This window comes from Odocoileus virginianus, chromosome 3, assembly GCF_023699985.2.
Source record: "Odocoileus virginianus isolate 20LAN1187 ecotype Illinois chromosome 3, Ovbor_1.2, whole genome shotgun sequence".
NCBI lineage: Eukaryota > Metazoa > Chordata > Mammalia > Artiodactyla > Cervidae > Odocoileus > Odocoileus virginianus.
In genome coordinates this window covers 14,976,694-14,993,336 of record NC_069676.1, presented here as the reverse complement: position 1 = coordinate 14,993,336, position 16,643 = coordinate 14,976,694, and the positions used below count along the sequence as shown (strand labels likewise).

Below are 16,643 nucleotides of genomic sequence, written 5' to 3'. Positions count from 1 at the left end.
TTTCTCTCTTCACAATAGCATACCCCGGGGCCTCTTCACATCATCCAAAGGGGCACCACACTCTAAAGCTGGCCTGAGGGGGTGGGTGCCAGTCCTGTATAGAGGGAGATGCTACAGAAGCAAGAAAGGCCCCCAAATGATGACGGTTAATGCCTAAGGGTGACCCTGTGTTTCTGCAGATGCCTCCAAGTGATGCTCGTCTTTCTAACTGCCTCTCTCCTACCCCTCTGCCCCTCAGTCATAGGGCTCCAAGCCCATCTGCCATGCTGCTCCTCCTACATCCCTCTCAGGTGCCAGCTTCCAAGCCTCCACCCCTGCATCCCAGCTGGCCTCCCCTGGGGCAGAGAGAACTTTTACTTTTTGTATGGGTGACCCACATACCAGACAGGGTATGCGTGCTCACTCACAGTCATGTCCAACTCTGGGACCCCGTGAACAGTACCATGCTAGGCTTCCCTGTTCTTCATTATCTCCCAGAGTTTGCTCAAACTCATGTCCATCAAGTCGGTGATGCCAACCACCTCATCCTCTGTTACCCTCTTCTCCTGCCCTCAATCTTTCCCAGCATCAGGGGCTTTTCCAATATTCGTGCCCAAAACAACAGAACAGCCAGATGCTGCGCTAGGCCCACTGGGGATGTGCAACCTCAGGTGAAGGATCCTATGGTGGTTCTGAGCCTCAGTCTGCCCATCTGTAAAAGGGGACTCATAAGGGACCCTCAGAACCCACTTTCAGAGGGGTTCTCTGAGTATTCAGTGTGGCCTGAAGCAAAGAACTTTCAAGTGTAAAAAGCTCAGAAGTTTGCTCAGGAAGCAGGTGCTGTAGTTAGCATGACCATGTTCAGCTTCTCTACCTGGGTCCTCCTAAAGCAGCAGCACTGAGGCCAGCACTGGGGCCATGCAAACCCCAGGGTCAACCCGCAATTCCACTTCCTGGAGTTGTTATAGTGGAATTCTAAGGAATTCCACTTCCTTAGACAAAGGCTGCCTTGCTCTGGGCCTCAGTCCTCTTGTCTGTAAAATGGGATTAATAGCCATTCCTCTTGCTGAGAATGGTAGAGGGGGTTAAAGGGCAGATGTCTGTTGAGGTTTAGAACTGGGCTCCATTCAGGGTGACCCTCCATAAGTGTGGATGTTACATTAGTGAGTGCGAAGGGCCCAGCATGGTATCTAACCCACAGGAAATACACAGGAAGTGAAACCTATTCTTCTCATGTATATTTATTTTAAATCATTTAATACGTAGCCCTCCCACCTGCTTGTCCCTGGAAAACTCAGACACTGCTTCTAGCCCTGCATTTCACAATGGATGCCTCAAATCAGTCGGGAGCATCTGCTGTTGCCACTGTTACCTCTGGGTACTCCCTGAGCCACCTCGGTCCCAGGCCCCTCCCTTTGAGGCCTCAGAAATGTGACAAGTCCGTTTTGTCCAGCAAGGGGCTCCTTTTATTCATTTGGCTGGGGGGTGTTCTGAAATGCGGTGCAATGTTATAAAGTCAAGGGTGCCTGGAAAGTGAGCCTGCCAGGTACAGGAAAGTGCAAGAAGCCTGCAGAGCCTCCCGGCCCGATGGGCATCCAAGACTTGCCTTTGGTCGCAACTGGTGGCCCAGGAGGGGCCAGGGAGACTTCGGAATGAGATCAGAATGCCTGCTCCATCTGAAGCTTGGGACCACATCTGTCCATTCATCATCTCCCTGTGTACGAGAGTGTGCAAAATCAATCTGAAAACAGCTTTACTCAGGAATCACAGAATCGGCTCCTCCGCTCAGTGCCTCTTGGACTGAGAAGCACTCTGGCCGTGCGGGAAGGGTCAGGCAGTTTCTGTCCTTCTGAACACCAGGGCACTGCCAGCTGCCTCTGGCCCAGCCAGCAAGGCTAGCCTGGCCTTCACACGGGCGTCTCTTCAGCCACCTTCTTCAGGAGTCCGGCCGCCAGCGGGCAGTGCTGGCTGCCCTCGGAACCATCAGCTTGCATCTTCAGGCGCACTTTCTGGTTGGTCCTTCTCCATTCGGAGTACAGCTGGCAATGGTAGCGGAATGAGACCTGCAGGGCAGGGTGGACATGAGCGGGAGGGCCAGTGGCTGGAAAACTAGCGCCCCTGGGGCCTCTGCCCTGACCCAGATCAGCACCAGGCCCCTGCTGCCAGAGGCAGCGGCAGCATCAAAGCAGTTCGCACATGGACAGAGGACGCTCACCCACTCACTCGCCCAGGGACCCTTCCCACCAGCACTGAGGGGCCCTGCCAAGGGTGTGTGTTTGTGTGCATGTGTGTGTAGAGGGGGGTGGTCCCTTTCTGTCTCTCAGAAGGTGGCAGTGAAGTGATACAGCCTCTTGCATGCATGCGTGCTAAGTCACTTCAGCCATGTCTGACTCTGCGACCCTATGGATGGTAGCCTGCCAGGCTCCTCTGTCCATGGGATTCTCCAGGCAATAATACTGGAGCGGGTTGTCATGCCCTCCTCCAGGGGATCTTTCCGACTCAGGGATCGAACCTGTGTCTCTTGAGTCTCCTGCATTTGCAGGTGGATTCTTTACCACTAAGCACCACCTGGGAAGCCCATTAGAATATTAGTCAGCTCTAAAAAGAAATGAGCTATCAAGCTGTGAAAAGACACGGAGGAATCTTAAATGCACACGACTGGATGAAAGAAGCCAATCTGGAGAGGCTGCAGGGAATTCCCTGGTGGTCCAGCGGTTAGTTAGGACTCGGCACTTGCATGTTTAAAAAGACCACTTACTGCGAGACTCCATCTCTATGACATTTTTGAGGAAAGGCAAAACTATGGAGACAGTAACAAGATCAGCGGTTTTCCAGGGATCAGAGGGGGAGGAGGGATGAATAAACAGAACACAGCATTTTTAGGGCAGTGAAAATACTCTGTATGATACCACAGTGGGAGATACATGTCTTTATACGGTGGTCTAAATCCACAAATTGTTCCACACCAAGGCTGAACCCCTAACGTAAATTGTGGCCTTGGGTGATGATGCGTCAGTGTAGTGCCGCTCTGGTGCCATGTTGAGAGTTGGGGAGGCTGGGCAGGTGTCGGGGAGGATTTTGGAGAACTCTGTACTTTCTGCTCCATTTTGCTGTTAAACCTTGAACTGCTCTAATGAATCAAAACTGTTAAAAAAAAAAAAAATTTTTTTCCCCAGTAAATGTCAGTGGTTCCTACTCTTTGACCAAGGAAGTTCCAAGAAACATTTGCATAGGTGGCACCCAAAGCACTGTTTATAACAGCAAATAAAGGAGAAGGAAAAAAAATTGGAATAATCCCTGTGTCCATCAAAAGAGATTAGTTAAATAAATATAGCACACCCACATAATGAAGGACTGTTGGGTGACTGCCTTTTTTTTTAAAGGACATTAGCAAAGTGAAAGCAAGCAGACTGCAAAGCAGGACCTATGATGCATCCCACTTGTATTAAGAAATCTGCTAAAAAAAAAAAAAAGAAATCTGCTTGGTGGGTGCACTGGCAAATAACTCTTGAGAAGGGGGCACCCCCATAGCTGGATGACTGTGGTTCTATCTGTGGGACCAGATGTTGGGGACCTTCTCTCCCTGACTGAGGGTTCTCATGCCTGCCAGAACCTGGGTACAACACCCCCACCACACTCACTCTCTCCCAACGCCAGTCACCTTTTCTCTCAGTCTCTTTATTTTTTATTTTTTGGCTGCACCACATGGCCTGTGGGACCTCAGTTCCCTGACCAGGGATCAACCCAAGTCCCCTGCACTGGCAGCCTTAACCACTGGACCACCAGGGAAGTCTCTCTCAGTCTCTCGAGCATCCTCTCTGTCTCTCTCATTCTCCTGCCTTTTCTCCCACAGTCTTTCCAGTGGCTCTCTGCCTCTCTCCCTTCCCTTGCCCCCCAAACCCAGACAGTCCAGTCTTCATGGGGCTCGTGGCTGGCGAGGCCTGCACTCAGCTGAAATGATCCCATGACCTTGCATTCCTGGGGTAGAAGCCTTACGCTTGGCTCCCTGGACCTTGCACCGGCCTGCAATCTGGAGCTCCATGAGATGCTGGGAGTTGCTTCTACCCCAGGGGCCAGCCACAAGTCCAGGCAGTCAGAGTGCTGCCCCAACCCCCACCCCAGCTCCATCCAAGCCACTGCCCAAGCCCCTGACCTGTCTGCTCCCAGATGTCTGCTGTCTGGCTGGCAGCCACTCACCAGCGTCCAGAGGACATAGATGGTGAAGAGGGCGATGGTGAGGGCGATCAGCCCCAAGGCCTCCAGATGGCTGTGGAGCCGGAGGTGGTCCTGGGCTCCCCGCAGGCACAGCCAGCCTGAGATAGCGGCCAGTGGGGTGATGAACAGGAAGCACACCACGTCACAGCACAGCGTCCGCTTCTCTGTCCGAGGCCCTGGGTCCTTCAGCCACTGTGGGGAAGGAGGGAGGGGGAGCCGGTGAGAGGAACCACCACACACCACCCTGCTATGAGCCCACGCCAGGGGATGGGGCATCAGGGGCCCCTCTGCAGACACCCATCTTCACTGCTGTTCCTGCAGGGCCCTACTCCCGCCTTGCCTCCTGCAATCCTTTCTTTCTTTCAGATACTTACTGAGATGATGACAGGACAGGCCTGGGTAGGTGAGGGGCATTTCTGCCCCTGGTTTTGTTTTTTGTTTTTTTTTTGCCACATCATGAGGCTTGCAGGATCTCAGTTCCCCGACCAGGGATAGAACCTGCACCTCCTGCAGTGGAAGCTCAGTTGTGTCTTCCTCTCTGTGATCCTAAGGACTGTAGACTGCCAGGCTTCTCTGTCCATGGGATTCACCAGGCAAGAACACTGGAGCAGATTGCTGTTTCCTCCTCCAGGGGATTTTCCCAACCCAGGGATTGAACTTGCATCTCTTGCATCTCCTGCATTGGCAGACTGATTTTTTTTTTTTTTTAACCACTGAGCCACCTGGGAGGCCCTAGTTGAAGTGCGGAGTTTAACCACTGGACCGCCAGGGAAGTCCCATTCCTATTTTACAGATGGGGGAAACAGAGGGCATAGAGGGGCTGACCCCTTTGTGCAAACTCACATGGCTAGTGGTCTACAAAGCCAGAACTGGAGCTCAGGAAGTCTTGCCCCAGGGTCTGTGCGTCCTTGGCTGCTATGCTACACTGCCTGCTACAGATGATGGGTGGTAGGAATCCCCACCTGGAGCTCCCCTGCTGGTTGGGGGGGAGATGAAATGACTGAACGATCAGGGTGAGGACTGCTATGCTGAAGAGGTAATGCTGCAGAGACCCAGTTGAGCAGAAGGCACCTCATGAGGCATGGGGGAGACGTGCTCCAGGCTGCAGAAACAGCACATGCAAAGGCACAGGGGGAGCACGTGGTCCACACAACGGGCAGTGGGGAGAGGGTGAGGTGTGTGGACCGGCCGGCTTTGCCCTCCCACTTTGCCCTCCCACTGTTCCCTTAAGAGTAGGTCCCATGTGGGCCAGGGGCTCTTCCAGGAGCCCCCACCTCAGCCCAGTGACATCACCCCTCGTAGTTCTCAGATGCCCTATGCCAAGCCAGGCCGGGCAGGGAGGAGTCTGGAGGGCACCCTGGTGAGCAGCAACTGCTCTGGGAAGCCGTGTGGCCCCCACTACACTTGGAAGTACCCTGTCTCGACCCCAACCCACTGCACTCAAGCTGAGCTCTAGGGATTGGCCCACAAAGTCCCCCGGCCAGGTCACCACCCCTCCTTCAGGGCCACTGTCCTCCTTCTTTAACTCCCTTCTCTCCACCCATGTGAGCTTAGCCAAGGACACCAAGCTCCTCCTTGAAGGAGGCCTCAGGGCCTTTGCACCTGCTGTGCCCCCTGCCAGGACTGTCCTTCCCCAGGTTGGGGCTCCTCGTTCCTCAGGTCTCAACTCTAGGGCCACCTGAAGTGACCAAGCGGGGAAGATGCACAGGAGCTGTCAGATCTGGAACCGCAGGCCCGGTCCCACCCCCATCAGCAGAAGTGGCCCCGGGGAGGGGAGAGAGGGTCCTCCCCTTAGAAAAGCTGATTCCCCAGCCCACTAGGATCCTCCAAGGCCATTTCCTCCTTCGGCCCCATGTCTGCCTTCCTCCCTTCTCCCAACTCCAGCCTCCGGCTCCCAAGCATACCTCTGTGAGAGATCGGGACCGCTTCTCCACCGCAAACTCCGTATGGCACAGCTCGCAGTAGCTGGTGTTGGACGAGGAAAGCCACCTCTCCAGACAGCTCTTGTGCACGGCGCCCAGCGTGCCAGTGCACCCACATGGAGACAGCAGGCTTTCCCCATTTGCCCCCTCGTGGCAGATCCGGCAGAAGGGGCCATCACTAGCACAGAGATGGGACACATGAGTAACGGTCGCGCCTCCTGCCTGCTCCTGCTTCACTCTGCCCTGAATCGCAAGCTCAGTGCTGCCCCATATATACTACTATTTGGCAAACTCTTATTCATCCCTCAATGCCCAGCTCCAAATGTCCTTTTCTTGTGGAAAGCCTTCCCAGACTCCCACAGGGGGAGTGCTATGCTCCCGCCCCAGGGTTCCTGCAGCATCGTTTGAGGCCCAGGGGGGCATCACTAGTACCTGCTGGCCCAGTGTCTGCTCCTCCTTCTATACCACCACCCTGACTGTGCTGGGCAACTGCCCCAATCTCAAGAGGACAACCCTGATGACCCCAGGCCTGACCAATCAAAACACCACACATCTGTGGTCACAGAGGCTGACTCAGGGAAGTGACATGTGATGCAGAGCCACTGGAATTGACTCCTGAAATTCTTCTTTTTTTTCTTCTAAATTCCAGAACTACAGGAAGCATGGCTGATGTAAGTCTGGAGCTGCTGGCAGCAGCTTGGTCTCCACCTGGAGTCTGCAAATGATGCTAAAACAGAGGATCATGGAGCCAAAAGATAGGGAGAGGCAGATTCTCAAGAACATCATCAGAAGCACCAGATCCAGCCACAGCTGAAGGCCATGCCACCTGAGAAACCTGTGTGTCCCAGGAGAAGAGCTCCTAGGCTCCTCCACTCTACTGAGGCTGGGAAAACAGACATAAAAAGGCATCTACAGGAAGCCATTTCCCATTTCAGGGAAGTCTCTGCCCCAGTCTGGTCTCAGGGGATTCTGGGTCCTTCCTGGGGCAGTTCAAGAGACCAGGGGAGTGGCCGTGGTGGGCCCTGAGGCTATCCAGCACATGAGTCATTGTTTTCCAGACATTTCTGCCCAGAAAGCGGATTGCAGGAACACATGAAGGAGGTGGAGCAGGAGAGTTTTTTTCCAGATAACACTGCAAGTTTCCCCTAGGAAACTTTCTCTCCTTTTCTCCGTGTCTCTACTGTGGGGCTGGAGCCCAGCTGCTTCGCAACCCAGGAGCTGAGAGCTGACACCTCAGGTCTGCTTTCTGGCCCTTGGTGCTATGTGTGGGGTGATTCTTTCTCCTCCGACATCAAAAGGGCCTGCCCAGCTCCCCTGTGCTCCCACACCCTGGTCCCATGTTCCCAACACACAATGAGTGAACAGCAAAGACATCCCTGCTCCAGGAGCCAAGCCAGGAAGTGGAAGTAACGAGGACCAGGAGGGAGAGTCACGTTGGTTTGGGGGGTATGTCCCGGGGAACCCTACTTAGGAGGTTGAAGTTCAGAGAAAATGAAATATGGGTAAACAAAGCCCACACTGACTATGATGGAGTGCTGATCAGGTCCCACGAACCATTCAAAGGGCAACATCGAGGTTAATCTGTCTCGTTCTCACAGGGAGCCTGGGAGGAAGGTGCTGTTATTGCCCCCATTCCACAGATGTGGAAACTGAGGCATTGAGAGGTTGACTTCATTGTGCCAGGTCACACTGGATTTGAACCCAGAAAGTCGCTCCAAGGCCTGTGAACCCGGAGCCACTAGGTTGTCTGCCCCCAGAAGTAGGGCAAGAGAAGTGAGCTCTACTGTTTGAAATTCAGGCAGGAAAATCATGCAGAGGAAACAGGACAGGAGAAAATGGGATGGGGGAGTGGGTGAGACATCCACAGGCCCCAGTCGGGCTGCCGAGTGCAGGCTCCACAGAAGAGAGACGTGAACAAAAATGGAAATGGAAGCCATGCTCAGTGACACTGGCAAGTATCCAGTTACCTCCAGGCCTTGGTTTCTGCAGGTGTCAAAAGGGAGGGTGGGGTGAGGTGCCCCACGGGAACCCCACAGAGGGAGAAGCCCTCCCCACCCCCCATGCTGGCAGCTCTGGCTGGGAACCCCCTAGGCCTGCCATGGGTCCCCTCACTCCCAGGCTGGGTCATGCAGCACAGACACCTTCCTGACTCAAGGGGTCTGATGGAGATGCAGACAGAAAAACCGAGACCCTGGAGGAAGCCCAGAAGGAGCCCTCCAGTCTCATCTGGGCTCAGGCAAGGCAAAGACCTATAGGGTCGCCAGCACTGGGCTCCCTCCACAACACAGCAAGTCTTCCATCTGCTTCCTTGTGTGTTTGAATGAAAAGTTTATGAATTAATTCTGACACCTGCTACCCATGTGGATGAACCTTGAGGGCGTGACACTCAGTGAAATAAGCCGGTCACAAAAGGACAAAGACTGGCGAATTCCACTTCTATGAGTTTTCTAGGGGAGTCAGATCCAGAGACAGAAAGTAGGAATGGTGTGGGGCCCTGGGGCTGAGGAAGGGGGAGGGGGAGAGAGTGTTTAGTGAAGACAGAGTGCAAGATCAAAAGAGCTATGGGGCGGGGGGCTGGGGGGGGACTTCCCTGGTGGTCCAGTGGTTAAGAAACTGCCTTGCAATGCAGAGGACATGGGTTCGATTCTCAGTCAGGAAACTAAAATTTCACATGCTTCAGGGCAATTAAGCCAGTGTGCTGCAACTACTGAGCCTGTGTGCTCCAGAGCCCGCACACTACAACTAGAGAGTCTGTGACCCACAGTGAAGATCCCAAGTGCTGCAATGAAGACCTGAGATGGCCAAATAAATATTAAAAAAAAAAAAACCAAAAAAACAGTCATGGGGCTGAATGATGGTGATGGTTACACAACACCATGAGTGTACTTAAAGCCACTGAACAGTACACTTTCAAGTGGCCGAAAAGGTAAATTGTACGTTATATCTTAACCATAAAAAAATTGGAAGGAAAAGTTTATGAATTTGATGATCTCAAGGAAACATCACGGTAATACGTTAAACTTGAAAAACTGTTGGCTAGAAGGCAGATTTAAGTTGGTGTGGGGTTTACTTGGGCTTCCCAGGTGGTGCTAGTGGTAAAGAACCCACCTGCAGACGCAGGAGACATAAGAGACCAGGGTTCCATCCCTGGGTTGGGAAGAATCCTTGGAGGAGGGCACGCCAACCCACTCCAGTATTCTTGCCTAGAGAATCCCATGGACAAAGGAGCCTGGCGGGCTACAGTCCATGGAGTTGCAAAGAGTCAGACACGAATAAAGCTCCTTAGCATGCACACATGGGGTTTCCTTAAATCTCTTTCCCTTGATGACAAGTCGGTGAACCAAGCAGAGTCGGCTCACACATGTGTCTGGAGGATTGGCACCGAGGTTTAAATACATTAATCGAAAACTTTGCATGCTCAGTCACTTCAGTTGTGTCCGACTCTTTTGCGATCCCATGGATTGGAGCCCACCAGGCTCCTCTGGAGTGGGGTGCCATTTTCTCCTCCAGGGGAACTTCCCAACCCAGGGATCAAACCTGTGGCTCCTGATTCTTTACCACTGAGCCACCAGGGAAGCATTATGAGGTGGCAAAGCCCCTTGTGAGCAATATATAGGGATCATGGCCATGCACTTTCAGAACCACCCAGCGAGAAGGTGCCCCAGTTTAGAGACACAGGGGAGCAGCAACTTTTCCCAGTCCTATACCAAGAGAGGCTCCCACTTGGGCCCTGAGCCCAGGTACCCTGAGGCTACAACCAGCACTACCAGCTACTTCCTTGTGAAGCCTCCCCAAGATGTGAGCTACTCCCCAACATCAGATCTCCAAACTTCACCCAGTAATCTGGAGTTTCAGCTTTTCCTGAAGAATCTGACCTGTCTACCCAGTTTCCATGTGGTGATTACTCACTGGGCCCCTTTCGCTGATTTATTTGCCTATCTGGGCCCTCTGCTGCTGCTGCTGTTGCTGCTAAGTCGCTTCAGTCATGTCGCCGACTCTGTGCGACCCCATAGATGGCAGCCCACCAGGCTCCTCCGTCCATGGGATTCTCCAGGCAAGAGTACTGGAGTGGGGTGCCATTGCCTTCTCCACCTGGCCCCTCTAGGTGGTGAATTATTCTTTTCTGTTGTTTGGCTGCACCACTCAGCATGTGGGATTTTAGTTCCCCAACCATGGATGGAACCCACGACCCCTGTGGTGAAAGCGTGGGAGTCTTAACCATTGGACTGCCAGGGATGTCCCAGGCGGTTGGATTTCTGACTGCGGGCGGGGCTGGGAGTAAACTGTTGGGGCTGGAGAGTGAAGCAAGTGAAAGCATCAATTCCTGCTCAGTCACAACTCACCTTGGTGTGTCCAAGGCCCGGATGACAGTCGAGAGGAGCCGGCCATCCCTTGAAGTCACCTGGGCCACATACTGGGGTGGCCCGAGGCCCGTGGCCTCCACGACCTTGGAGAAGGCAGGGCTGTCGGAGCAGTCACACAGGGAGCCGGGGAGGTGACAACAGTCACCCGTCGTCATGGCCACAGGGAGCCCCGTGTCCTCAGGGCCCAAGGCCCATGGTCCCAGGAGCCTGGGGAGAGGCGGGCAGGAGAATCAAGAGCAAGGTTAGCAAGCCACACACAGCCCAGAGCCAGCTCTCTGAGCTGCAGCTGTCCAATCTGTAAGATGGGGCTTTGGAGGGGGGCTATGAGGATTCAGTCAGGTCACACATGCAACTCAGGCCAGGCCTGGCGCATCTCAGGGGCCTGGCTATATTCTCTCTGACTCTCCTAAGAAAGGTCAGCCTGGTCTGGCCTGCAAAGCATGCAGGACATCACCTTTCCAGCCTGGACAGCAGCAGCTAAGAGTGACTGAATACCTTCTGTGTGGCAGGCCCAGGGCTCGGTGCTCTCCAGGACTAGAACCATCCCTGCCAAAACCATGGAGAGACTGTTCTCCATGGACTGGATTCCCAGGGTTGGACTCAGAGAGGATAAGCCCGCCAGGGAGTGGGCTGGAACTGAGCTACAAACTGGGCCCAAATGACCAGGACAGTGAGTCATTTTGACCGTGCTGGTTCATGGCTTCTTGTCAGCTCTGAGTTTCTTGATAATTCAGGCTATCAAGGAAGTGGTAGTCCAGAATGGGGTAGTGTCTGTCCCCATCCAGAAGAGCAACCACTCGGAGCGGTGCCTCTGTCCCCAAGGAAAGGCCATGGGAGACAACCAGAGCCTCAGACAGCAATCTGAAGTCTGCTCTGGTGGTGCGGGTGGGGACTGACTTCAGCAGGATTCCATCCTCCTACCTCCCCACCCCAGGGTCTGACCTGCAGGAACCCTTGGCAAGCTCCTCTTCCATCCCAGAACCAACCAGCAAGGCTTGTGTGTTTCCCTGTAAGAATTTCATGAAAGGGACTGAGGCCTCTGGAAGCCAGTACAGGTGTCCCAGAGCTTAGGATCTCTGTCCCAAACTTATCTCACCCTCCACCGTCTGTCCCCAGGAACTGTGGTCCAGAGACCCCAGAAACACTCACCGAGGTAATCCCCCCCCCACACACACACGTGGTTTTTACCCACTCTTGCTAGTCAAACTCTGAGATCCAAAGAGGGGCGGAGGGAAGCAGTACAAGTCACTGGCTAACTTTTTGCACCAGGACAGTCTCCTGCCAGATCAACAATCTCTGAACAGCTCAACCAGAAGTGCTCTGGGCCCAACAGGCCCTTCTGAGCCTCCTAAGTGGGGCCACACAGTCAGCCAGATAAGCAAGTGTCAGCCCAGAGGCAGGAGGAGCCTGGGAGGAAGGCTGCATGACCGAGATAACAGCCACAGGGCAGTGGCCAGGCTGCCACGTCATGTACACTGCTGTCCTTCCCAAGTGAGGCCAGCAGGGGAGTTGCTGGGCTACCCAAGTGAAAGGCTGCAGAGGGGACTCCACGCCTCTTGCCCCTCCAAGGATTGGTTGGGTGTCCCAAGACACATCACAGCTCCTATGCATTAAGTTTTACCATTTCTTTTATTGTCAGGGAAAAGCAATAACAGAACCAAAACAACACTGGTAAAATCTGCTCCTGCAAATCAACCAAATGATGCTAGCAGCTACTGCAATATAAACTCATGGTTGCCGGGGGAAGGGATAGTTAGGGATATTGGGAAGGTCATGTACACACTGCTATATTTAAAATGGGTAACCCACAGGGACATTTTGTAGAGCACAGGGAACTCTGCTCATATTATGTGCAGTGCTGGATGAGAGAAACTCTGTTACTTTCATGTAATTCTCAGAGGGAAACACACAAGCCTTGTTGGCAGGTTCTGGGATGGGAGGGGGGTGGGTGTTGGAATGGATACATGTATATGTGTGGCTGAGTCCCTTCCCTGTTCACCTGGAACTACCACAACATTGTTAATCGGCTATACCTTAGTACAAAATAAAAAATTTGAAAAAAAGATAATAGTGGCTACTGTAAATTAAGTAACTGCTGGGACTTCCCTGGTGGTCTAGTGGCTGAGACTCTGTACTCCCAATGCTGGGGGACCAGGCTGGATCCCTGGTCAGGGAACTAGATCCCACAAGCCTTGACTAGAGATCCTACATGCTGCAACGAAGACCCAGCTCAGTGACCGCATGGACTGTAGCCTGCCAGGCTCCTCTGTCCATAGAATTCTCCAAGCAAGAAAACTAGAATGGGTTGCCATTCCCTTTTCAGAGGATCCTCCCTATCCAGAGATCGAACCCAGGTCTCCTGCATTGCAGGCAGATTCTCTACCATCTGAGCCACCAGGAAAGCCTATTATATAAATAAAAACATATATATATATATATATATATATATATATATATATTAAAAGGTACCTAACCTTAGTGTTATATTTAAAATGGATAACCAACAAAGGCCTATTATATTGCACATAGAACTCTACTTGGTGTTAAGTGCCAGCTTGGATGGGAGGGGGGTTTGAGGGGAGAATGTATACATGTGTATATACCACTGAGTCCCTTTGCTGTTTACCTGAAACTATCACAATGTTGTTAATTGGCTATACCCCAATACAAAATGGTGTTAAGAAACAACAAATATTTAAAAAAAGAAAAGGTACCTGCTGCAAGCCAGGCACTGTGCTAAGTTTATTGAACTCCAATAGTTATGTTTCCTTCAAAGGTCACCTCCCCAGAGAGGCCTTCCCTGATCACTCTGGTCAAAGTGCTACTCATGTCCACATTATTGTCCTCACAGATGTGTCCCTCTCTGAAATGCTCTTATTTCTTTCTCTTTTTTTTTTTTTTTTGCCACATAGTGAGGTTTGTAGGATCTTAGTTCCTTGACGAGGGATTGAACTGAGGCCCTCAGCAATGAGAACACAGAGTCCCAACCACTGGACCACCAGGGAGGTCCCATTAATGTTCTTATTTCTTCATCTGCTGGTTAAACGACATCTGTCTTCCACCATCAGTCATCTCCAGCACCTGATCCAACGTCCGGTACACAGTTCCTGCGTTAATTCCTCAGCCCCTCTTCTGTGTAAGAGTAGGGTGGGAGAGGCAAGTCCCTTGACCCCCTAGACCCTGGTCTGCCAGCACCCAAGATGGGAACCAGTAATCTTCAGAGGCTAGAGACCTGTGCAAAGCACAGAGGCTTGGGCTCAGGAGAGGGCAGTCTCAAGCCTGGATGCAAGGGTAAGGTGGCTGCAGGCTGGACTCAGCTCTGGGGCTGCTGGGAGGGGTGACTAAGCCAATGCCTCCAGCAAACTTGGCCCAATGCCTACGAGATGGATTTCACTGAATCTTCACAACAAACCTATGATGGAAGTCCAATAACTACCCCCATTTGACAGGTGAGGAGGCTCAGAGAGGGGCAGTTACTTGCCCAAGATCACACAGCTAAGTTGGGACAGTGCAGGATTTGAATTTAGTCCAGTGAGTGCATCTGGGACCCAAGAAATCTGGGTTCTTTTAAGTCCTGACTCTGGTGCTCATGCTATGTATCCTGAGACACTTGGCTTCTCTAGGCCTCATTCTCCTCTTTTGGCAAATAAGTTGATGAAGCTAGTGGACCGTGTCTGCTGAAGGGCTTCATAAGAAGAAGCCCCCAGGTTCAATTCCTCCAGCGAAGCTCATCTTGGGCTAGGCTTATCTGGGGTTGCACAGGGGCACCACAACCTTTTGAAGAGCTTCTTTTTTCTGAGGGCAGCAAACTAAGGGAAGAAGAGTCGGATGGCCCTAACTCCCCCACAGTGTCATCTCAGTTCAGTTGCTTCACTTCTGGGCCTCAGTTTTCTCTTTTGTATAACGGGGGTTGCAATGAGACCCAGCTCACATATGCATAAGCATGAATAAGTTGATAAATTTTAGCTCTTATGATAATTATCGGCCTCAGCTTACATACAGCTGTTGGGAGGGTCTGATGACACAAGGCACAGTCAGTGCCTGGCACACAGTAAGCACTCAACAAATGCTCACAGTTATTATTTTTTTAGGATAAATGTGTAGCCTGTGAAATGCATTCATTCCTCTTCACTCGGCAAAGAGAAGCTCCTGTGTGCCCTTCAGCATTTGCACAGCCCTGCACTGGAGGCCAGACTCAATCCCAGCTGTGATCTTTACTCACTGTGTAGCCCTGGTTGAAAGGCTGGCCCTCTCTGGGCCGTGACCTCCTCAGCTGTATAGCAGAGAAGGGGCTTCCCTGGTGGCTCAGTAGAAAAGAATCCACCTGCCAATGCAGGAGATGTGGGTTCGATTCCTAGGTCAGGAAGACCCCCTGGAGAAGGAAATGGCAACCCACTCCAGTATTCTTGCCTGGGAAATCCCATGGACAGAGGAACCTGGTGGGCTACACTCCATGGGGTCGCAAAAGAGTCAGACACGACTTGGCCACTAAACAAACAACACAGCAGGGAACATTTCTAGTACTTCCACTTGATATTGTCACTAGAGGACTAAATGGACTAAACCTATAAATTCTGGCTGTCCTGTTTTGAGCACCCACTAACAGCCACGCTCTCTGCTAAGCAAATGCCTGGGTCATCATCTTGACTATTTTCCTGGCAGAGCCCTTCTGAGGAGGAGGCTGGGGAAGGTGACTGGTCACTTATTGACCGCCTACTATACGCAGGGCGCTTTCTTCATTTGCACCTCCTTAATCTTCACAACAGCCCCGTTAGGTTGGTCCTGGGATGACCTAGTTTCACAGATGGGGAAACTGAGGCTCAGAGAGGCACCTACTCTGCGCCAGCCCCCCGGAGACCTCCTGCCTTCCACAAAGACGGAAATTGAGACCACCAAGTCGCTGGGAAGGCTGAGGCCGACGGTCCGAGCCTGGCCGTCCTTCAGGGAGCCGGGCTCGGGCCTCGAACTCTGGGCCATCTCGCAGAACGGCACCCCTTCCCCCCCATCCTCCCGCCTGTGCCCACCTGATCCGCGGCCGGGCCGGGCGGCCGCGCAGGCCCCTCCGCTCGCCCGGGCCCTGGTCCCGGCCCGGCCGGTCCCGTCAGCGCCGCTAGCTCCGCTCTGGCCGGTATCTGCGTCCGGACACCGCCCGCCGAGCAGACGGTGTCATGAGCCAATGGCGACCACCTCTCGCCTACACTGGCCAATCGTCGTGGATTTCCCGCCCTGAAAGGCGGGGCCAGAGGCGACGGGGACATTCTGGGCCGCACAGGCCCCGCGGCGCCGCAGCTGCTGACTCCGCCCCTGCCGCGTCCTGGCTCCGCCCCATCCCCGACCCCGCCCCCCATCCCCGACCCCGCCCTATCTCGGCTCTGGGCACTAGCGGGGCCGGTGGCGCCACCTGCAGACAACCAGTTAATAAATCAAACCGTTACAGAATTCAACGTGACACCAGCAGAGGGATTTGTGTTCCTCACCTCCTTTAAGCGTCTCATCAATTCTGGCGGCGGGATGAACCATCTGATCACATTTCACAGAGAGGAAACAGAAACCTAGAGAGGTTAGGGGGCCGTGGAAGAGCCTAAAGCCATCATTTATTCATCATTCATTTTCATTCATATATACAACAAATTCATTGATTAGATGTACTAAACATCAATAAGAGGGTCTACTATGAGCCAAGCACTGTGCTAGGCGCTGTGGACACAATGGCAGATATGGCAAATAGTGCTGCCCTCACGGATCTCAGTGTAGGGAGCGAAGTAGATGTTAAACAGCCAGTAATGTAATTATTAATTGCAAAGGTGATAAATTGTAGCGAGCGAGGGAGGCATATCACGGAATATTTGGAAAGTTCAAAAGTAATTCCCTAAAGAAGCAATTGAACTGACAATGTCACGTGCAAAGTGTCTGAGGTGGGATGGAAAATTTCATTAATACTCCTTTCTTCCCCTGCCTTTATTAAGTATGTAGATCCAGCTTAGTTACTTTAGTCAAATTCTTCCATGTTGTACTGGCTTATATTTTTCAAAAATGGAATTATAAATCATATAGGTTACCTATAGAGAAAAGTAGAATAGAAAGGACAAAATAAAGCTACAGTGTTTAAATTTTTTTTTTTTTTTTTTTTTACTTTTTGGCTGGACTGATTCCACACCGGGAA

General features: G+C 52.5%; 1 protein-coding gene across 4 annotated transcripts; it reads right to left on the bottom strand.

Annotated features, from left to right (window-relative positions):
• Positions 1–1,204: 1,204 nt before the first annotated feature.
• Positions 1,205–15,644, bottom strand: MARCHF2 (membrane associated ring-CH-type finger 2). Of its 4 annotated transcripts, none has more exons than XM_070464822.1 (6): positions 15,505–15,644; positions 11,423–11,487; positions 10,460–10,687; positions 6,099–6,294; positions 4,133–4,386; positions 1,205–2,042 (listed from the first exon to the last, which is right to left on the bottom strand). In XM_070464822.1, the coding sequence occupies exons 2-6, from the start codon at positions 11,452–11,454 to the stop codon at positions 1,976–1,978; spliced, it is 777 nt and encodes a 258-aa protein (XP_070320923.1). In that variant the 5' UTR covers positions 11,455–11,487; positions 15,505–15,644; the 3' UTR covers positions 1,205–1,975. The 4 variants fall into 4 exon arrangements, with proteins under 4 accessions (XP_070320923.1, XP_070320922.1, XP_020754345.1 ...); XM_070464821.1 differs by having other exon boundaries at positions 4,177–4,386; positions 15,505–15,641; XM_070464824.1 differs by lacking the exon at positions 1,205–2,042 and adding an exon at positions 2,856–3,123 and having other exon boundaries at positions 4,177–4,386; positions 15,505–15,642.
• Between the last annotated feature and the right edge of the window lie 999 nt (positions 15,645–16,643).